Below are 21,588 nucleotides of genomic sequence, written 5' to 3'. Positions count from 1 at the left end.
AAGTACAGACCGGGTGTGAGCAGGGCTTCGGTGCAAGCGTGGCCCTATTGCAAGAATGGCTTTGATGTGAGCATGGCCCTGGTGTGAGCACGGTCCTAATGGTGCAAGCATAGCCCTGCTCTAAGCATGGCTTTGGTGCATACATGGCCCTATTGCAAGCATGGCTCTGCTGTAAGCATGGCTTTGGTGCAAGCATAGTCCTGGTGCAAGCATGGTGCTATTGCAAGCATGGTCCTGCTGCAAGCATGGTGCTATTGCAAGCATAGTCCTGGTGCAAGCATGGTGCTATTGCAAGCATGGCCCCGGTGCAAGCATAGCTTTGGTGCAAGCATGGCCCTGGTGTGAGCATGGTCCTAATGTAAGCATAGCCCTGGTGCAAGCATGGCCCTGCTGTAAGCATAGCTTTGATGCAAGCATGGTCCTGGTTTGAGCATGGCTTTGGTGCAAGCATAGTCCTGGTGTGAGCATAGTCCTGGTGCAAGCATGGTGCTATTGCAAGCATGGCCCTGGTGCAAGCATAGCTTTGGTGCAAGCATGGCCCTGGTGTGAGCATGCTCCTAATGTAAGCATAGCCCTATTGCAAGCATGGCCCTGGTTTGAGCATGGCTTTGGTGCATGCATGGCCGTGGTGCAAGCATGGCCCTGCTGCAAGCATGGCTTTGATGTAAGCATGGCCCTGCTGCAAGCATGGCTTTGATGTAAGCATGGCCCTGGTTTGAGCATGGCTTTGGTGCAAGCATGGCCCTGGTGTGAGTATGGCACTGATGTAGGCATGGTCCTGGTGCAATCATGGCCCTATTACACGCATGGCCCTGCTGCAAGCATAGCTTTGATGCAAGCATGGCCCTGGTGTGAGCATAGCTTTGTTGCAAGCATGGCCCTATTGCAAGCATGGCTGTATTGCTAGCATGGCCCTGGTGCAAGCATAGCTTTGATGCAAGCATGGCCCTGGTGCAAGCATAGTTTTGGTGCAAGCATGGCCCTATTGCAAACATGGTCCTGGTGCAAGCATAGCCCTGGTGCAAGCATGGTGCTATTGCAAGCATGGCCATGGTGTGAGCATGGCCCTGGTGTAAGCATGGCTTTGATGCAAGCACGGCCATGCTGTAAGCGCTGTTTGCTGCTTTGCTGTGACACCATTTGCTGCTTTGCTGTTTGCTGTTTGCTGCAGGCCGGCACCCAGCGCTATTTGGCCCCCGAGATCCTGGACGAGAGCCTGGACCTTCGCTGCTGGGGCCGTGCATTGCTGCAGGCTGATGTGTACGCGCTGGCGCTGCTGCTGTGGGAGATCCTGAGCCGCTGCCAGAGCCTGAGCCCCGGTGAGACCCCACAGAGACCCCGGGAGCCACAGCTGGGACCATCGATTCCACCCGACCCAATGAGACCCCCCTATTCTGGGTCCCATTGATCCCACCCGACCCAATGAGACCCCCCTATTCTGGGTCCCATCGATCCCACCCAACCCAATGAGACCCCCCTATTTTGGTTCCCATTGATCTCACCTGACCCAATAAGACCCCCCCCATTCTGGGGCCCATCGATCCCACCCAACCCAATGAGACCCCCCTATTCTGGGTCCCATTGATCCAACTTGACCCTATAAGACCCCCCTATTCTGGGTCCCATCGATCCCACCCAACCCAATAAGACCCCCCTATTCTGGGGCCCATTGATCCCACCCGACCCAATGAGACCCCCCTATTCTGGGTCCATCGATCCCACTGGCCCAATGAGACCCCCAACCCAATAAGACCCCCCTATTCTGGGTCCCATTGATCCCACCTGACCCAATGAGACCCCCCTATTCTGGTTCCCATTGATCCCACCCAACCCAATGAGACCCCCCCGCCCCTATTTATTCCCCCCCACCAGGTGTCCCGGTGCCAGAGTTCCGTCTGGCCTATGAGGCTGAGTTGGGGGGCAGCCCCACGGCGGCGCAGCTCCGGCGTCTGGCGGTGGAGGAGAGAAGGAGACCATTGATCCCACCAACATGGCACCGCACAGCGCAGGTGGGACCCCAACAAGGGGGAGGGGGGCACAGGGGGTCCCTGGGGTGCCCATGAGGGGGGGGGGCACAGGGGGTCCCCCATGAGGGGGAGGGGGCCATAGGGGTGACTGTATATTGGGGGGCCTCTGGGGTATCTTGGGGTGCTCAGGGGGTCCCATAGGAGTGGCTTTTATATGGGGGGTGCCTATGGGGGTCTGGAGGTATCTAATATTGGGGGGGGGTTTGGGAACTGGGGGGCTATGGGTGTGCTGAGAGGTTTGGGGGTCCCATAGGGTGCCCAGAGTGACCCTATATGTGGGGATGGGGTTGTGTGCGTGGGGTGAGTGCCAGAAGGGGACTCCCCACTGGGGGTCCCACCTTAAGGCCGGGGGTCCCCAATGCCCCATCACTGACCGTGGTTTGGGGGGGCTGTTTTACCCGCAGCCGTCGGGGGCTCTGCAGGAGCTGCTGGAGGATTGTTGGGACCCCGACCCCGAGGCTCGTCTGTCGGCTGAGCGCGCCCTGCAGCGCCTGCAGCGCCTGGCGGCCCCCCCGGAGCCACCAACACGGAGCTGAACGGGGTGAGGGATGGGGTGGGGAAACTGAGGCACATGGGGGAAGAAACACTGGAGCTCCCTTGCAATCAATAGAGGAACAAGCCCCACAATCCCCTCCGTGCCTCAGTTTCCCCGGTACAGACAGACCAGGCCCCCAATGGGAGGAGCCAATAGAGATAAACACGCCCCTTCCCCGCTTCCTGCAGGGAGGGGCCGCGCTCGGAGCGGAGGCGGCGGAGGTGGGAGAGGAGCGGGAGGGACCCCCAGACCCCCCCACATCCCCAACCCCCCCCCATGTACCCTAAACCCCCCCACCCCCAATGCTTCTGCGCCCCTAAGTCTCCCTGCACCCCTATGTACCCCTATTGCTCCCCTCATATGTCCCTAAGCCCCCCCAACCCCTCTGACCCCCCCATATCTCCCCCCCCCCCCCCCCCATCCCCTTTCTGGCACTGTGGGGGCACGTCCCCATACAGGAAGGGGGTGTTGGGGGTCACAGCTCACCCCGTGTTCCCCCATTTCCCCCCCCCACATATCCAGGTCCCAGAGCAGTTTTCACCATGTGGGACCCCAATGCAGGTAAGGGGGTGGGGGGGGGCTGGGTTGACCCCCAGAACTTGGGGGCAGCTCACCTCTATCTCCTGCCCGCCCGCCCCCTCCCAGAGCTTTTTATGGGAGCTGGGTCCCCCCTCATTTCCTCCTTTCTCCCCCAAACAGGGCAGCCGCCCCCACCCGCAACCCCGTGTATCCCCACAGCCACCACCCCAACCTCCTACCCCCCCCACCCCACGGTCCCTCCCTTAACCCCCTGGGCAAGCCCCTGTGCCCCCCACGGCTGCCCCAAGCAAAAGCGCCCATAGCCCCGCCCCATACCCACCCCTCAGCACCCCCCATACCCCCTCCGGCTGCAAATCCTGCCCCGCTGCCGGCCCAATGGGACCCCCGGGCTTGCCCCCCCCTCCATCCCCCTATGCTGGGATGCCCCCCCTTGGTTCTCCCCCGGGCTGGACAAGAAGGCAGCAAAGAAGATGAAGAAGAGGATGAAAAGGCTGCATTAAGAGTGGCACATAGGGTGATGGGGGGGGGGGGGGGTGAACACACAGGTTTTGGGAGGAGGGGGGGACACATTTTGGGGTCACCCCCCCAGTGCTCACAGTGTCCTGTTGCCCTGCAGCGCTCTTCGTCCTCTTCCTCCTCCTCCTCCAGCAGCGACTCTGACTGATGTTAATGCCCCCCATGTCCTGGGGCCACCCGCGTCCTCCTGTGGGACCCCCACCCACGAGCACCTCCAGGACCACCCAGCACTGCCGGGACCACCTGGAGCCCATGAGCACCTGGGACCATCCGTGGCCACCCCATGTCCATGGAGACCCCCCCATGTCCATGCAGACCCCCCCATGTCCATGCAGACCACCCTATATCCATGCAGACCGCCCTATATCCATGTAGACCACCCCATATCCATGTAGACCATCCTATATCCATGTAGACCACCCTATATCCATGTAGACCCCCCCCATGTCCATGTAGATCACTCTATATCCATGTAGACCACCCTGTATCTGGGTCCCCATCCATGACCCTCACGACCACCTGGAACCACCCACGACCACCCACTGATGATCCACGACCACCAGGAGCTGCCTGGGCCCACCCTGACCACCCCATATCCACATAGGACCCCTGTGACCCCCCCATATCCACCCTGTCCAGCTGGGAGCATCATGGCCGCCCACATCCCATTCCCCACCGTGTCCTGTGCCCCCCATGTTCCTTCACCCCATGGGGCCTGCGCCTTGTGTGGATGCTGGGGGGTCTATTGGGGGTGTCAGCATATTATGGGGTGTCACTGTGGGTCTGCCAGTCCCATTGTGGGGCTGCTGGGGGCTCTGTGTTGTCCCAGCTGCCGGTGTTGCTGCTGCTGCCTCCCAATAAAGCCCAGAGAAGCCTCAGAGCCGTCTCCGAGCCTCCTTTGCGTCGAAGGGGGCGAACAACACTGGGGAGGGGGCGAACAACACCGGGGAGGGGGCGCCCATCGCTCCCTCTGCCCTTCCCCCACTCTCAGTCCTCCAGGCCGCAGGGGGCGCTCTACCCATCCTCGAGCTGAGCCCGGAGATACTAACGCTGTGTGTGTGGGGGGGGTGTGGGCGGAGCGTTGCCTCTCTGTCCCCGCCCCTCCTCGCCTCGCTGGTACGCGCCGTCCGTTTCCGGGTCGGGGCGGTTGTAAATCGGCCGCTCCCGCCGCCCCCGCCCAGACCCGTCGCGGCCGCCGGCAAGCAGGAGCAGCCGCCGCCTCCTCCGGTCGCCGCCAGTCCGCCGCCCCCGCACTCCTCTTCCCCCCCAACCCACCTCGCTCCCTTCCTCCCCGCCCTGCCCTCCTCCCGCTCCGCTCCGAAGCGCCGTTCTCCCGCCGTTACCCGCGCCGCTCCAGGTAGGCCCCGTACCTCCACCCTTCAATACCCCCCCCCGCGTCCCGTCCCGCTCCCCCGTGTCGCCATCGCTTCTTTCTCCCGCTCCAGTCCCGCGAAGCCGCGGCCTCGGCGTAGGCTCCGCCGTCCGCGCCTGCGTCGTCACTGCGCGGGCCGCGCCCTCGCGCCAGCCGAGGCCTAGTGCGGCCTAGTGCGGCCTAGTGAGGCCTGTGCGCAGCCGGCCGCCTCGCAAAGGAGCGATGGGAATGGAAGGGGGGGGGGGGGGGAGCCTGCGCAATCCCAACGGACAACAGCGGGTGGGGGGAAAAGAGGGGAGATAAGGGATATAGGGGGGCTGTATAGGGGGGATAAATGGGGGTTGGGGTCAGGGATAAGGGGGGGGTGGCGTGCCGCGTGACGCACGTTGCCCCCCCCTCCCACTTCACCACGGGGGAGGTCTGTGGGGGGGGGCGGTTATTTTGTTACATTTAATTAGGGTTTTTTTTCTTCTTTATTTTTTTTCCGAAGATGTTTTAATTATATTTTTTTATATACATATTTAATTTTTTTTAAATTTTTATTTTTTACGGAATCCCGATTTTTTTTCCTTTTTTTTTTTTTTTTTTTTGTCTTTTTTTTTACCCTCCGTTTTTATCTCTCCCAAAAAAGGGCAGCGGTTGGATCCGAGGCCCATCGCGGGGGGGGGGGGGCGGTCCGGACTCCCGGTTTCCCGGCCCTTTAACTCCCCATCCCCCCCCCCTTTAACCCCTTTACCCCCCCCCTCCGAGTGTTTTGCACCACGCGTGCCCGCTGCGCTCCGACCCACTGCCGCGCCCCCCCCGCATCGATTTCCCTGTTCCCTCTTTGCCCCCCCCGCCATCGGCGTGTTCCAGCCCGCGTGTTTGTGCTCTGGGCCATTTTGACTGAGCTGGATTTCTCCCCCCCCCGTCCCCACCTGCATTTTTTCCTCCCGCTTCTTATGGCTCCTTCACCGACAAGGTCTCAGTTCCGCTCATTTCTCCCCCCGAACTCCCTTCAATTTAAAGCAGCGCCCCCCCCCATCCCTTCGCCTAAGGGCCGATCCTTCCCCGCACGTCCTCGAGGGCCCCGGAGGCTGAATCAAACTCGGCGGGGAAGTTTCCCTTTGTTCCGCTCTATTCAGCCCCATTCAACCTCCTACCCCCCCGCCCCCGCAACAACCGCCGACCCTGCGGCTCCTTTTGTCCCCGTTGGACCGGCGGAACCGCTGCGATTCAATGCGAAACGTGAATGAGAAACGGCGGCGCGTTGAGCTGCGGGAGGAGCAGCCGGCCGCCAGGAGGTCCCAAATCCCCCCATACCCTGCAATGGGGCTCCGTGCCCCCCCCCCCCCCCAGCCCCACTTATAGCCCTGCTTTATCTACACGGCTCTGACCCGGAATGTGGAGTTTTTGGGAGCTTTCTTTGCTTTCTATGGCAATAAACCTCCACGGTTTCCCCTTCCTAAAGCCTTTGCTCAGAGCTTGGCACGGCCCTGAGATCTTAATCCCGCTGCCCTTGCCCCCGCTCTGCCCGGCTCAGCCTTTCTCTGGGGCTGGTTAAACTTTGATGAGGTTCTGAGCTGATAATGCAGAGCGAGGCTGAAACTCGGTTTATTTAGTTGAGCTTTTTGTAGTGTTTTTTTTGTTGTTTAAGGGAGGTTTTGTAGAGCTGTTCTGTTCTGCTCCATGGCTGACCGTGTTTTGCAACTGCCGTCGGCTCGGGGCCGCAGGTTGTTTGAAACCTGATCGTGGGCTCATGTGGCTTTATCTGCTTGGAGAAAATCAACTTGGAAGCTGCTCCCAAAGCCCTCAGTGCAGGCGGAGCTGGGAGAAAGCTTTGGTTTTTAATCTCCCCTCAATAACCCGGCTCCCCCGAGTGGGTGAAATAGGGCAGTCAATGTGTGAGGCTGCATGGGGGGGCTCCTCCTTGGGTGTGATGGTGGAGGGGCTTTGGGTTGAGATGGGGGTAAGGGGGCCTGGATGTGCTCCCATCCACTCTGAGTGGGGGAGAGGAGCCTCGTGGGGCTCCCAGCACTGTGGGTTGCCCTAGGGGGGAGAAGGACCCTATATCTGTATAGGGAGAACTCCACGGGGTTCCATGTGGGATGGGGTCAGACATATATGGGGAGGGGCCTCAAAGCTGCCCCCTCTCCTTCCCAGCTCTCACTACCCAGCGACCAAAGATCTGCCTGCTGACAAAGCCTGACCTGACCCAACGCAGCTCAAGATGGACACCGGTGTCATTGAAGGTGGATTAAATGTCACGCTCACCATCCGGCTACTCATGCATGGGAAGGTACGTGTGTGTGTGTCCCCATTGATCCCCCCCACATCCAGCCGAGCAGCCCCCCGTAGCACTGCTCCCCCTGTGTTAGTGCTCCCTCATCCCCCCCCACCTCGTGGCTGCCATTAGCCAGTGCAGTGAGGAATGTGCTCCTTGGCACCCGGCCGGGGCTGGGGCAGCTCGTGACGACTGAGGCAGCGCTTTAAAAGCGCAGCACATCAATAAAAATAACAGCGGGGGGGGGGGCAGGGGAGGAATGAATGTAACCGTGGGTGCAGCCTCAGCGTGGCTGGGGGGGCCTCCAGGGGTTTGTTTTGCCCCCAGAAGCTGCACTTTGTGCTGTGTAGCTGTGGGGATGCTGGTGGTGCTGGGGGGGGGGGTGGTTCTTGATGTGCTTCCTAATTGTTGCTTTTATTCCCCCCCCAGGAGGTCGGCAGCATCATTGGGAAGGTAAGAGAGCAGCAACCCCCCCCCTCCCTATGTTCCCCCTTAACACCCTCCCCCCTTAGCACAGCCACGCTGACATCTCTCCCTTCTCTTTTTCTATCACAGAAAGGGGAGTCCGTGAAGAAGATGCGCGAGGAGGTGAGTCTTATGGGTGGGGGTGAAGGAAGGGGGGAGCTTTAGGGGAAGGGGGGGAGCTTTATGGCTGGGGATTGACGGGGGGGGGGTTGAGCCTTATGGGTAGGGATGGTGGTGGGGGGTGAGCATTATGGCTGGAGGTTGTGCGGGGGTGAGCTTTATGGCTGGTGATGGAGTTGGGGGGCTTGAGCCTTATGGCTAGGGATAGAGGGGGGGGGTGAGCTTTATAGCTGTGGGTTGGGGGGGTGTTGAGCTTCATGGCTGGGGCTGGGGGGGGCTGAGGGGTCCATGGCCCTGGCGGCCTTGAAAGGAATTTTCTGGCTGCGCAGCACCGGCAGCAGATGGAGCCGGCGGGCACGAGGAATGCCGGGAGATGTAGTCAGGGCTGGGGCAGGAAGCCAGCATGGCTAAGATGGCTGCCGGGCGCTGAGCCGAGGGAGGAGGGCGGCCTCGTGGCTCCACGGGGCCCTGACGCTGCTTCCTTCCTTCCTGCAGAGTGGTGCTCGCATTAACATCTCCGAAGGGAACTGCCCCGAGCGGATCATCACCCTTGCTGGCCCCACCAATGCCATCTTCAAAGCTTTTGCGATGATCATTGATAAACTGGAAGAGGTGCGTCTGTGCTGGGAGCCTCCCCTTTGTGCTGCAGGGACGATGCTCAGCATTTTGATTTTCTTTTTACTTTTTAATTTTTCTGGACAAATTTGCCTCATGGAGCTGCTGTATGGGGCTGGGAGCTGCCCCACAGCTCCTGGGGGGGGGCACGTGATCCTCCCTGTGGGTGAGGAGTGTTCTCTGAGCAGGGGCTGATCTTTGTCCTTCCTTGAGCAGAGTCCAGGGTTTAAGTACGATATTTCCCTCCTGAGTGCTCAGCCAACATTAAGTGTCTGCTTGCTGAGTGCTGGGGCCCTGTGGGGGTTACCTGGGGCCAGGGACCCCAAAAACAGCATCAAACAGAGCAGGGCTTGGGATCCCTGCTTTCCTTCTCTTGGACTGTCCTGATGCTTCCCTGCCTCATGTGCAGTGGGGGCTCAGCCCCATACCCAGCCCTGCTGAGAAGGGGCCTGGGGGTCCTGCAGCACTGAAGGACGAGCTGCATCCCTACCTTGCTCCTACTGAACTGGTTGTCAGTAGGATTCTGATCCTAATCCCAGCTGTGGGAGTCAGGCCCTGCTCAGGACTGTGGTGTGAGGAGCTTTGGGCTTTTCAGGAGGGTGAGCTCCCTGCCTGCTCAAGGGGCAGAGTCCTTGGCCCTCCTCCCTCTTGTGGGGGCAGAGCTCCTGGTGCCTCATCCATTTGGAATCAGGATCTTCTCCCTGTCAGCACATCAGGCCCAAAAACCCCTGTACTCATGGGGATGCCCCGAAGGCTGTGAGTCCCAAACTGCTGCTGTCCTGGAAGCTGATAACCTCCTGGTTGTCGCTGCTGGTGCTCTGAGCCAGGGGCTCAGCAAAAGCTTTTATTTTAGTAGGTCAGCTGAGCCCAGCCGTGCGCCTCCCCTCCCCCTGCCCAGATATGACGGCTGTAATCAGCGCCCGCCTTGTTTTCACTGAGCTTTCATCCCCATTATGGCTAAGAGCTGAATTAGGAGCTGTCTGCAGGGGAGGCTGAGCCCCCAGCCCCTCATCTCTTCAACACAGCTGGTTCCCATTCAGTGGTGGCTTGACCCAGTGCCTCTGCGTTGGGCTGGTGGGGATTAAAACCCAATTTAACCATCATGGCAAGCCACAGAGTTTGGCTGCTTTCACCTTCTCAACAACGTGGCAGTATCGATTCCTGCATGCTAACAAAGCCCTGAAAAATAGGATGGGTTCCAACATCACATTGGCACAACCAGCCCCATCCCTCTGATGAGGGTCCTGCACCAAACTGGTCTCTCTGAGCAACTTCTCCTCCTCACAGGACATCAGCAGCTCAATGAGCAACAGCACTGCTACCAGTAAACCTCCGGTGACGCTGCGACTGGTCGTACCAGCTAGCCAGTGTGGCTCTCTGATTGGCAAGGGAGGCTCCAAGATCAAGGAGATACGAGAGGTGGGTGCTGCTGGCTGCCCTGCTGGTGATGTACAGAGCCGGTGGATGGTGGAGGGGGCAAAAACCTGTGTGTGCCCCTCGTAAGTGGAACCGCATAGTGTAGAGACAGCATCACTTGGCCCTTTTTAAAGAGCTCCTTGTATTTTTAGTGTGTGTGAAACTGAGACTGGGTCAGAGCCTCCCCTTCCCGGCACCGTCCCCTGTCGCGGGATGCTTGGCTTCCTGCTACTCTCCATTCCTCTCCCTAGGCTTTTTCCCAGCTGGCGGGGGGGGGGGGATGCATGCCAGCAGCCTGCCAACCCCCGGCTCTCAGTGAGAAAGGCATGTAATGCTGCTTAGTGCTGGGTGTCACTGACCCTTGGCCACCAGGGATTAACCCTGTCCAGTTCTGCTCGCAGCAGAGATGGGCTTGACTTGGGTTACAGAGGAAGGGCCGCAGCCTCGTTCCTCCTGACCGAATTATTTCCAGCTCGGATTAAAAGGCATTATTTTGAGGGAGAAGGGGGGCACTTTTGGCTATGTATAACTCAGCCACGAGGTTGCTGGCTGCAGTGAGCTCACTGTCCTCCCCGGGTCTGACTGTTTATTTTTATCCTTAAACTTTGCAGAGCACGGGGGCACAGGTCCAGGTGGCAGGAGACATGCTGCCCAACTCGACCGAGCGAGCCATCACCATTGCTGGGATCCCACAGTCCATCATTGAGTGCGTCAAACAGATCTGCGTTGTCATGCTTGAGGTAGGGCCCCCCCCAGCCGTGTGCTGGGCCCCCGGGGACACGTGTGAGGCGCAGGGGATCCCTCTGCCCTTTCTTGGCTGTGCCCCCCTGAGGACAGGGGAGCAGCTCCTGGGGGATAAAGGGATAGTGGGGGATTACAGGTGAGCCTTGGAGCTGCTTAAAGCTGGGGTTGAGCCGTTCCTCTTGAGCTCCTGCCAGCTGATGGTGTTGTTCGCTGCCCTGGTGAGCAGTGACGCCGAGCAGCAGCATTCCCATGTCCCAGCACAGCGCTACAACCCCCCCCCCCATGCTCAGTGCATGGAGTGGTGAATAAATAGGATTGTTTGCAGCCTTCAAGGCTCAGCCGGGCTCTGTGCCCTCCTGAGAGCAGACTCACATTGAATTGAAGCGTTGGGTGCTGGGAGGGGGTGGCTGGCAGCGCTCGGTGTCTGATGTCCCTTCTCTGCTGTCACCCAGTCTCCCCCGAAGGGCGTCACCATCCCGTACCGACCCAAGCCATCCAGCTCTCCCGTCATCTTTGCAGGCGGTCAGGTAAGGCCTCTGCTCAGCTCCTGGGGTGTGGGGAGGGGGGGGTCTGTGTGTCTGTGTGGCTGGTGGGGGGGTGGAGGGGGAATACAAGCTGCCACACCGCCAGTGCACATCAGCTGCTCTGCGTGCCTGTCACCCACACCGCTTCCTCCAGCACGGGGCAGCTCTGCTTGGCCTCGGCCTCCCAGAGCCTGCTCTGAGCCTCACTGAGCTCGCTGCAGGAGGGCAGAGATGGGGGGAGCTGGGGGGGTTAATTTGGGGAGGGGGTGGTGTTGTCAGTGCTCCTGGAGCAGCCGGGTGGGGGGAAACCCGACGTGGTGGTCGGGGCTTTGAATTGGGATGGGACTCCAGCTGCCAAAGCCAGTTGTCCCCTCTATGGGACCGGCTCTGATGACTCGGTGTGACCTGTGTGGGTGACTGGCCCAGAGATTGGGGGTTCTCTGCTCTCTGGGGCTGGCTCTTAGGGTGCAGAGGCTCAGCCTGTGCCTTGGGCTGGGTTGGAGCGTAGAAAAGCTTCGTCTTGGCGAGGGGGGGGTGTCAGATAGAAGTAGCCTTAAGGGATCGGGGATGCAGCCCCTCTCGTGCTGAGCTGATCCTGGGGAGTCGCTTGCCCTGCCTTGGGGACGTGCTGGCAGTGGCAGCTGCCTCAGGCCGCCCCATTGCTGTAGCCATGGAGCCAGGCGCTGCCATTACAGGCGACAGGGCTCCCTTGGGGTCCTGTCTGCTGTAAAGCCCCGAGTCCCCCAGAGCTTTGGGGCTGTGCTGGTCCCCGCTGGGTGAGAGAGGAGGTTGGGGTGTGAGGGTCACTGCTCCCCACCCCCCAGTTCCCAGGGCTGCCATTTCCACTTGGAGCAACACAGGGCAACTTGCAGATGCATCTGCTGCCTCCGTGCTGCCAGAGAGGCCCCCCCAGGGTGGGTGCACGCTGATGTGGGGGCCCGGAGCCCCCCCGCCATCAGCCTCGGGGTCCTGCTGTAAGGCAGAGCCACGGCCATGCAGACCGGATCCGATGCTGCAGCTGGGGTGGAGAGCTGCAGGCAGCCTCCCCTGGAGCCGGGCCTCTGAGTGCCACCCTGCGCTTGTCAGGGGACGGAGCCGCTGCCGTCCCCTCCCCACCCTCGCCTCAGCACCCCCCACCCCTCGCCCTCCCTGCCTCTTCCTTCCCCCCCTTGACCCTGGTCAGCCCCCGCTCTCCGACAGCTTCTCCTGCCACTCTGCACCTGGGGGGTGACGCCGGGCGAAGCCTCCCGCCCCCTTTGCCAGCGGAGGGTCGGACCGTGCAGCCCCCCCCCGGTGCTGGAGCCGGCCGCCATCCCCTTTAGAGCAGTGAGGAGCAGGCTCCCGACAGCCACGCATCTCTTCCTTCCCTTTCCCTTTTTCTCCCCTCCTTGTCTTCCATCCCTCTCCCCCGGCCCAGGGCCAGCCCGCTGCAGCCTTCCGGGCCCGCTCCTGGTGGTGTTGTGCTCTGTGTCGCAGCTCAGAGTCGTGCGTAGAGCAGGGTTAGCCCTCGGAAGCAGAGCTAATGGCGATGTGACTTTGGTGTTAGCGGAAGGTTTCGGATTGACAGCCCTGGAGACTGAAGTCCTCTAATTTATCCACAGGACAGGTACAGCAGCGGCAGTGCGAGCTACCCCCACACCGCCCCATCCATGTGCCTCAACTCTGACCTGGAGGGACCACCTCTGGGGGTGAGAGCGTAGTTCACTCTCCACGGCCCGTTCAATCCTTGGCCTCTCTGAGACTGCCAACAAGGGTGGCATTCCCTGTCCCCGTCCCCCAAAACCCGTCACGGTGGCTTTTGTGCTGTGGACTCCTGTCCACTTGGGAAACTGGACTCTGAGCCCACCAACCTCTCCTCACGCAGGCCACCCGGCAGCCACTGCATGGCAACGAACTTGGGCCAATTCCAGCCTGGGCTGCAGTTCTTCCGGTGACCTGGAAGTGAGGCTGTGTACCCCCCTCTCCCCTGCCTCTCCTGTCCCCCCTGCCCGGCCCCCCACCTTAGCCAGCCAGGCCCCAGCCAGTGACTCGCCCTTTCTGGGTAGCTTCAGGAGGAATCTGAAGTCTGTGGCTGTCCCTTAACCTCGAGACGAGGACTCGGCAGGTCAGGCGCTCAGCCTCATTACCCCCCCGAATGCCTCTCTTTGCCTTGTCTAGCATCGGTTAGCCAGCTCCAGCAGTGACCTCTAGCTTGCCCGGCGACGTTTCCTAGGCGTGCGGAGTGACGAGAGGACTCGGAGCGGGACTTTTTGGGGGGCTGCTGGGCCGGGGAAGGAGGGGCCGGGAGCTAGCAGGGCTGGTGGGCGCTGGAGACCCTCCCCTGTCGGCGAGGCGGGGGGCGCAGGGCTGTAGAAGCATTGTCGGACTCCACCACACCATACATCTTCATCCAGATCCCAGCCGTTCTGTTTGTCTGCCACCTTTTTTTGGGGGGGACGGCGCCATACTGTCCACTCCCTCCCTGTAACTGCCACCTAAGGCCAATTCGAGTGACCTTCCCGTCTAGAAACCGCTTGTTACAGCATTATCCGTCCCCTGCCTCTCCCTGCCCCACTTCCCTTGCCCCGGAGAACTCTCCGCCTTGGCTCTCTGACTTCCTGGCTAGTTGAAATGTCTGTCCCTGGGTGGCTGTCCGATGGTTGTTAATAGGACTGTTTTCCTCCTTTTGTAGGCCTATGCCATTCAAGGACAGTATGCCATTCCACAGCCAGATGTAAGTTTTTGTTTACACTTCTTGTTTGAAATCCACCCTTCTTCCCCCTTGGCAAAATTTTCTCGTGCTTTCTGGACTCGAGGAGCCGGCAGCTCGGGCTCAAACTCGATCTGATCCAAACTCCCCCCCAAAAAACTTCGCCCTCCTGCAGCCAGCTTCACCCGGGCTCAGATCTCTCCTTTTCCTCCTCCCCTTTTCTCTCTGACGATCCCCTCCTCCCCCTGCCCCCCCCTCCCCCTGGCTGGCATTTCACTCCATCTTTCCCTTCCCTCTTGAATTTGGCACATCACGGTGGCTCTCCTGGGGCAGGGGACAGCCGAGCCTCGCAGGTGGCAGTGGAGGGGGGGATCTGGCCTGGCCCAGGCTGCCGCCAGCCTGTAGGGGCCGCTGGGGACAGGAGAGCAGAGCAGTCCAGGTGGTGACCACCCCCCCCCTTTTCCCCCCTTTCCCCCCTCACTGTGGGCACCGTCCCTGCTTGCTGGGATGCCGCCCTCCTCTGGCAGCCATGCTCATCCCGTAGGCTCGTTGCAGGCTTGGCATGGGGCTGATCTCATCTAATGGCGCCCTTAGAGCAGTGAGGGGGGGGCTGTGTTGAGGAGGGGTAGGAGGACGCTGTGCTCTGAGCTGCTGCAGGGGCTGCACATCGCTCCAGGCTCCATCCTGACCCTCCCTCCATCGCATCCCTCTCCCCCACGCTGCTCCCTGCATGGTGTGGTGTGAGCACCCTGCGAGCTCGTCTCTCCTGCTCCTCTTTGCTCGTCTCCCCGAGCTCCTCTCATAGCTCCTTGCTTCTCCTGGGGGGTGGGTGCAGCCCCCCAGCCCACTCCTGGCCCAGGGTGGGGGGAGGCCTTTGGTTCCGCTCGCTGTGTCCGTGTACCCGCCGCGTGGTCCTGGCCCTGCTGGGTTTGGGGAATAGCTAACATCAGCTTTTCTTTCTCTTTCTCTCTCTCTTCCCTCCAGCTGACCAAGCTGCACCAGTTGGCAATGCAACAGTCACACTTTCCAATGTCTCATGGCAACACTGGATTCAGTGGTATGGAAACTCCTTCTCTCTTCTGTATGTTAACGTGGGCCAAAGGCCAACCTGGGAGCCGGGCTCCCTTCTAAGTAGGGCCTTTACATGGGGTCTCTGTGCTCATAAACAAACCCAAAACCACATAGTGTGAATGGTGAGGTCTGGCCAGGTAACCATCTCTCGTGTTACATCTGGGGACAGCTGTGCTCTCTGCACCCCTCACCCCCTGCATAGGGCAGATAATGAGCAGGCAGGGTCTCCATGCTGCTTTGCTCCCCCCCACCCCATCCTTGATGGCTCTGCCAATGCTCTGGGGACCCCTTGGCCTGCAGCTCCTGCTCTCCTCCCTCCAGCTGCTCCAGCCCTGACTGCTGAGCTGCACCAAATTTGCTGGTAGCGTTTGCTGAGGTGGCTGCGTTTCCATTTGGGACTCTAAAAAGTGAGACAGCCAAACTTATTATCACCTATGTCTTAACAGGCATTGAGTTCAGCTCTCCAGAAGTGAAAGGCTATTGGGGAATAGATTAAAACACAAAATATTGTGGATTAATACAGGCCGGGGTCTCCCTGTTAATTGCTGCCCGCCTTGTTGCACGGGTAGAAGGGGCTGGGGGGGTCCAGGGGAGCTGCTGGAGGTCCTGGATGGCCCCAGGAGTGTCAGTTTGCACTGTGGATTCTGGAGAGCAGTCGAAGGGCTCAGCTGTGTGATGCTGTTAAAAGCCTTGAGCACACGTGAGCCTCCCACACTTCACCCATAGACAGCCCCCCCCCTTTCCTGCCCCCACAAACCTTTAGCCCCGGGTGGCATTTAGCAGCACAGCCCCTGCCTGGTGCTGCAGGGGTCACTGCTGTGTCTGTGCTGAGCTGCCAGGACCCTGCAGTGAGCGCTGAGCTCCCGCAGGGGGGCAAAGTGCAGAGTAAGAAACATGAGCAGCACGGTGGGACCTGGCTGACACAGCACTGCCCTGCTGGGGGTGAGGGAGCAAAGCCATTGGTGTGATGGCCCCATGGAGATGGGGTGCTGCCCCACTGCAAAGGAGAGCTTGTGGTGGCAATGGGGGGAGAAACGGGGGGTGGGAGGGGGCTCAAGTAACTTCAACACTTGCTCTGCCCTTCCCCTCCTGTCTGAGCTGTCTCCGAGGTGGCTGTGAGACCAGCAGTGAGTGCTGGCTGCCTGCTGTGCCCACACCCCCCCATAGCCCCCCTGACCCCCACCGCCCCCCTGACCCTGTCCTGCTTTGTCTCGTGTCTTTTCAACAGGTTTGGATGCTTCTGCTCAAACCACCTCTCATGAACTCACCATTCCAAATGATGTGAGTATCTGCACCCTGCCCTATGAGGGGCGGAGTGGGGGGGTCAGCAGGATCTGTGCCCCCATGAGATGGGTGTGGGGCTGCCCCCCCTGCCTGCACTCATGGCAGTGCTGTGAGTGGTGGCAGCACAGCAGGCAGCTCCTTGGGCTGCTCTGTTCATCCCTCCTCCTTCCAGCTAGACTGAAGGCAGAAATCTCCATTTATTTTGTTATTCTCCTGCCATTTTACATTGAATCACAGAACGGCTTCGGTTGGAAGGGGCCTTAGGGCTCGCTCAGCTCCAGCCCTATGCCCTGGGCTGCTCCCACCCCTCAGTTAATGCAGGGACCCCTCATTTAATGCTGGGGACCCCTCAGTTAATGCAGGGACCCCCTCATTTAATTCAGGGACCCCTCTGTGGCCCTGAGCTCCCCCTGGGAAGGGGCACCCACAGCCCTTTGGGTGCAGAGCTCCCTCCCCGCATCTCACCTCCCTCTCACCAGTTTCACTTTGAAGCCATTCCCCCCCATCCTGTCTCTGCCTATTTAAGTGTCTCTCCTTATATAGTAGTGCTGGAAGGGGTTTAGATCCCTCCTGGGAGCCATCAGCCCCACCTTAGGGTGATGCCCCCTATGGGTGATGGATGGGGACGGGGTGCTCTGCCCGTTGATGATGAGTGCTAACGAAGCTGCTGTCTCCCCGCAGTTGATTGGCTGCATCATTGGGCGTCAGGGCGCCAAGATCAATGAGATCCGCCAGATGTCCGGGGCGCAGATCAAAATTGCCAATCCAGTGGAAGGATCTACTGACAGGCAGGTTACCATAACTGGATCTGCAGCGAGCATTAGCTTGGCCCAGTATCTAATTAATGTCAGGTGAGTCTCCATCACGAGGTGGCGCGGGGGGAGGGCTGGGACCACCCTTGTGCCCCCAAGCATGAGCGGAAGGGCTTCCCCCCCCCTCCACCCCATCCCTGTGCCCTCCCTTCCCTATGCCTGCGCCCTGCTGCGATCGCCTCCTGCTCTCCATGGAGCTGTAGGATGAGGGAAGGCTGCAGTGGGTCGTGGCTGAGGGGACCCTGGGGTCCCTGGAGCTGCATTGGGGTCTCAGCAGTTTGACTGGTGTGTTTCGGATCCGTTGCTTTCTGTGCTGGGGGGGGGATCCAGGTGGGATCCCCAGCAGCTCCCGGTGGGATGTGGGGATCCCAGGGATCCCTATGGATGTCTGAGCAGCAGATTTGAGCCTTGGGGACCGCTGTGTTCCCCATGGGGTCTGCAGTGCTGTGGGGTGAGGGATTGGGCCCTCATGGCTGCGTTGAGGCCTCCAGGTGTGTGGATGTGTCTCGTGGTGAGCGATAGGGCTGGAATTAGGGCTGGAATTAGGGTTGGAGTTAGGGCTGGAATGAGGCTGCATTGGGAGCCTCAGCTCTGGTGCTGGCTGTGGGGCTGCAGGGCTGTCCCTATGGAGGAGCAGTCAGCCCCACTTTAACTCTTCTCATCCCCCCCCCCTCTCCCCGAGCCCGGCGGGTTTGGCTGTTTGTCCTGTGCTTCCTCTCTGCTCTTCCCACCCACCCACCCGTTTTTTTGTTCCTTTTCTCCTCTGTTACAGTTTAGAAAGCGCTAAACCCTCCTCCCAGGCAGCCTCCGTCACGATCCCTGACCACCTCAGCATCAACCTCTCTCAACCCTCCACCCCTTCTTCTTCTTCCTCCTCCACCACCACCCCCTCGCTCGTCACTGCGGGGGTCTCGGACGCACCCACCAGCCTCCCCAACCCTCTTCCGAGCGCCCCTTGTGTCTCCAGTCTGCTTGGCATGAAACCTGTCCCTCTGCTGGCTCTAAATGTTGTGTCTGCTGCTAAGGGTGCTGCCTCCAGCCCGGCCGTGCCATGCGTTACTAACAAACTCAAAGCGGAAAAGCAGAGGTTCTCACCTTACTGAGCCATAGGGCAGCTCTCAGATCTCATTGCCCCCTATGGGACCCCCCCCCCCTCATTGTGATATTCCTTATACCCCCCCTCCCCTCATTTTCTGGCCTGTTGGTTTCCTCTCCCATACCCTGGAGCTCCGTCCTCCCTCCATCCATCCACCTGAGCTTTGCAGCCCTCACTTTGTTGCATTTCTGGGCTATTTCCCCCCCCCCCTTTTCTCCTTTTTTAGTAGCTCGGTTGCAGTTGGGGGGGGGGCACAAGGGGGTTTGGTTGGGGGTGGGGGTCGTTATATGAATAAATGAGTCTGGATTTCATTGCATTCCCGGTTCCGTGTCCCGCGGGGTCGCGGCCTGGCTGTCTCTTTCATGTCTGTACCTGTAATAAAGTTGCCACGGTGAGAACGTGCTCTGCAGCTCTGTGCTGGGGGGGGGCTGAGCCCTGTATGCGGGCAGGGGGTTCCCTATGGCAGAGGGGTGCTCACAGCCACCCCCCGTTTGAGGGAGGGGAGGAGAGGAGAAGCTTTGAGGTGCAGCTTTGGGGGCGCTGTGCTCTATCCCCCCCCATCCCCTTCCCCACATCCCGCTGGTCCCTTATGGGTTCCCCCATTCCCTCCCTGCTCTTGGGGTCTTGATGTGGGGGGGAGAGGGGGATATTAATAAGGGGGGTGGTCCTCATTGTCCAACTGGGAGCTCCACCTGCAGTGCTGCAGGGGGCACCGAGGGTCTCATCCCTGCATCCCCCCCACCCCCCATCACTGCCAGCCCCGCAGCTGGTGGGACCCCCCCCATCCCTCCCCATTCCCCCCCAGCTCTGACTGTGTTCTTCCTTGCAGGCTCTCCTCCGAGACCGGGGGCATGGGAAGCAGCTAGGAGGGCCCCGGCGCGGCCTGCGGACCCCTCGGCCTCCACCACCACCACCACCACCCACCGTGTTCCCTTTAGCAGCAGCCCCAGGTTTTAAACTAGTTTGTAAATTTCTCGGTTCCTCCCATTGCTCCGCGCCGCTCATCGGATCCTCCACTCGGATTTGGTTTTATTTTTTGGGTTGGTTTCTTTATCGTTTTGACCCCCCCCTCCTTTAACCCCACCCCCCTCATTCTCTGTTATGGTCGGTTTCAGTTTCCATTACAGCCTTTTATTTTGCTCCATCTTAGTTTGATTCAAGCTTCTTTCTCCCCCCCCCTCCCCATCCCTACCCCCCCCCCCCACTTTAAACCCTGTTTCTTTTTGGCTCATGGCGTTTCTGTTTCGTCCCGTTGTTGTTCTATTAAGAGTTTGGATGAGCGACACATTTCAGTTTCAGTTCTGTTGTAAAAAAAAAAAAAAATAAGAAAAGAAAAAAAAACGGCAGGAGAAATTTTTCAGGAAAAAAAAAAAGGAAAAAAAAATTAAAAAAAAAAAATAAAAAAAAAATAAAAAAATAAATAATAATTAAAAAAAAAAAAACCAAAAAAAAATAAAATAAACGAGGCTGGGAGCTTCTTCTCAACAGAAACCGCAGCGCCTTTCCCTTATCACAGCTACCTCCCTTATCTTTAACCCCCCCCTTCCTTCATTATAGGGTGGGGGTCCCTTTATTGCCCCCCTTTTGGGGGGGGGGGGATGGTAAATCCAGCCCCCCCCATGTTGTGCCCTATGCTGCTCTATTGTGCCCCCCCCCCCCCAAGTCTCCCAGTTACACCAGTGAGGAGCTGGTGCTGTTATCTGCCCCCCCTCTTAATAGGGTTACCCCACTGTGCCCCCCCATTATCCCATCAGCTGCCACCCCCTTCCCCTTTTACACCCCCCCCCACTTTACAGTAGTCCACACAAACAAGAAGAGGTTGGACCCCTCTTTATGCCCCCCCCCCCCACCCAGGACAGAGGACAGCACGGAGTTTGTGTAGAGATTGTAAAAGTATTTATATAAAATATTTGGGGCTGTACAAGTGGTGGGGGGGCGGGGGGGGGCAGGGAGGGGTGTGTGTTGTGTGTTGCAGGGTGGGGTGGGGGGGATTGCACGGATCACAGGCCGGGAGGGGCTGTGGGTCGGGGGGGTCCCTCTGCGCTGCCCGAATGGTCCAGTTCTGCACTGTCACAGTCGGAGTCCTCTGAGACCTGGGGGGGGGGAAGGATGGGGGTCCCTCAGAGCCCCTCTAAGGACCCCACCCCACAGCTGTAAATGGGGCTTTGGGGTGCCCACCCCCCTTCTGAGCCACTCCTGTCCCTCAGAGCCCCCCTAAGGGACCCCCCATATTCCCCCTAAGGAACCCCCCCTCACCCTACAGCTGTAAATGGGGCTTTGGGGTGACACCCCCCCCCTTCTGAGCTGCTCCTCTCCCTCAGAGCCCCCCTAAGGGACCCCCCTCAGCTTCAAATAGGGGCTTTGGGGGGGTCCCACCCCCATTCAGAGCCACTCCTGGGGTCTCTCACCCCTTTGGTATTTTACTTTGGGGAGGGGGAAGCTCCTGAGACCCCCCCCTTGCAGTGATGCTTTACTGCCCATGTAATGCAGCCCCCTCCCCATAATGCCTCCTTCTGAGGGCTCCCATCTCTGGGTCCCCACCCCATTGTTTTGGAGACCCCTCCCCATATCTTCTCATCTTTTTAGGGACCCCTCCTCATATCCACCCGCTTCAATGGATCCCCCTTCCCATAACCACCCAGGAGGGGAGCATATAGAGCCCCCTCCCCATAACCACTTAAAGAGGGGGGGGGACATAGAGCCCCCTCCCCATAACCACCCCGGGTGGATATAGAGCCCCCTCCCCATAATCACTTCAAAGGGGGGGGGGATATAGAGCCCCCTCCCCATAACCACCCCTGGGGTGATATAGAGCCCCCTCCCCATAACCACTCCAAGGGGGGGGGGGACATAGAGCCCCCTCCCCATAACCACCCCTGGGGGATATAGAGCCCCCTCCCCATAACCACCCCCGGTGGATATAGAGCCCCCTCCCATCCGGCCCATGCCCACAATTGGGGTCTGTGGGGTCTCCCATCACCTTGGGGCTGACCCCCCCGTGCCGACGACCCTCGTGTTGGGGGGGGGCGTCCAGGGGGATCTCGGATCCCTGTGACAGTAAATCCTCGGAGCGATCGTCGGGTCGTTCGTCCGTGTTGGTGCTGCCCACGTCGGGGGTGGCGCTGTGCGATGGTTCGCTCGTGTGTCCCTCGTCCCCGTCCCCGTCAGAGAAGTTCTCGGAGCTGAATGTCGATAGTGACTGACGTTTGGTCATCCCGGGGGGCCACCTGGGGGATGGGAATGAGGAGGTGGGTGGTGGGACCCCCCCCATAATGCCACAGCATCATCCAGCCCGGGCATCACAGCACAACCCCCCCAATAACTCATTATGGAGGGGGGGGTCTGAGCACTCCTATCTCACAGCAGCCCTTATGGGAGGCTGAGCGCTCATGGAGCCCCCCCAGCACCCACAGACCAACACCCACAGGGACCCCCCAGTACCCACAGACCCCCCCAACACTCACAGACCCCCCCAAGCACCCACAGACCCCAACACCAC

The 21,588-nt window shown here is 59.8% G+C and overlaps 3 protein-coding genes across 6 annotated transcripts in view; 2 read left to right on the top strand and 1 right to left on the bottom strand.

Moving 5' to 3' along the window:
• Window positions 1-4,496, top strand: part of AMHR2 (anti-Mullerian hormone receptor type 2) — a gene marked incomplete in the record, with an annotated part of 9,326 nt that extends 4,830 nt beyond the window's left edge. The window contains 5 exon segments of the mRNA XM_032441631.1: window positions 1,172-1,319; window positions 1,873-2,009; window positions 2,432-2,568; window positions 3,085-3,123; window positions 3,719-4,496. Coding sequence (XP_032297522.1) covers window positions 1,172-1,319; window positions 1,873-2,009; window positions 2,432-2,563 — 417 coding nt within the window.
• Window positions 4,497-4,919: 423 nt separating this feature from the next.
• On the top strand, window positions 4,920-19,412 carry PCBP2 (poly(rC) binding protein 2). 4 transcript variants are annotated; one of them, XM_015850389.1, is made up of 14 exons: window positions 4,920-4,975; window positions 7,133-7,268; window positions 7,683-7,706; window positions 7,809-7,841; window positions 8,334-8,450; window positions 9,741-9,872; window positions 10,481-10,609; window positions 11,066-11,140; window positions 12,739-12,825; window positions 13,809-13,850; window positions 14,811-14,883; window positions 16,126-16,178; window positions 16,863-17,032; window positions 18,919-19,412. In XM_015850389.1, the coding sequence occupies exons 2-14, from the start codon at window positions 7,200-7,202 to the stop codon at window positions 18,953-18,955; spliced, it is 1,041 nt and encodes a 346-aa protein (XP_015705875.1). In that variant the 5' UTR covers window positions 4,920-4,975; window positions 7,133-7,199; the 3' UTR covers window positions 18,956-19,412. The 4 variants fall into 4 exon arrangements, with proteins under 4 accessions (XP_015705875.1, XP_015705873.1, XP_032297520.1 ...); XM_015850387.1 differs by lacking the exon at window positions 12,739-12,825 and having other exon boundaries at window positions 4,921-4,975; XM_032441629.1 differs by lacking the exons at window positions 12,739-12,825; window positions 18,919-19,412 and adding an exon at window positions 17,766-18,146 and having other exon boundaries at window positions 4,921-4,975.
• A 661-nt stretch (window positions 19,413-20,073) lies between these two features.
• The window catches only part of MAP3K12 (mitogen-activated protein kinase kinase kinase 12), a 16,630-nt gene continuing 15,115 nt past the window's right edge, over window positions 20,074-21,588 (bottom strand). The window contains exons 11-12 of the mRNA XM_032441625.1: window positions 21,070-21,347; window positions 20,074-20,182 (exon numbers count right to left, since the gene is read on the bottom strand). Of these exons, the coding sequence (XP_032297516.1) occupies window positions 20,090-20,182; window positions 21,070-21,347 (371 nt within the window). The 3' untranslated portion in view covers window positions 20,074-20,089. The remainder of the gene's footprint in view (window positions 20,183-21,069; window positions 21,348-21,588) is intronic.

The sequence above is a fragment of the Coturnix japonica genome, unplaced genomic scaffold (assembly GCF_001577835.2).
Source record: "Coturnix japonica isolate 7356 unplaced genomic scaffold, Coturnix japonica 2.1 chrUnrandom339, whole genome shotgun sequence".
Lineage (NCBI taxonomy): Eukaryota > Metazoa > Chordata > Aves > Galliformes > Phasianidae > Coturnix > Coturnix japonica.
This window is presented reverse-complemented; position numbering and strand designations above follow the sequence as displayed.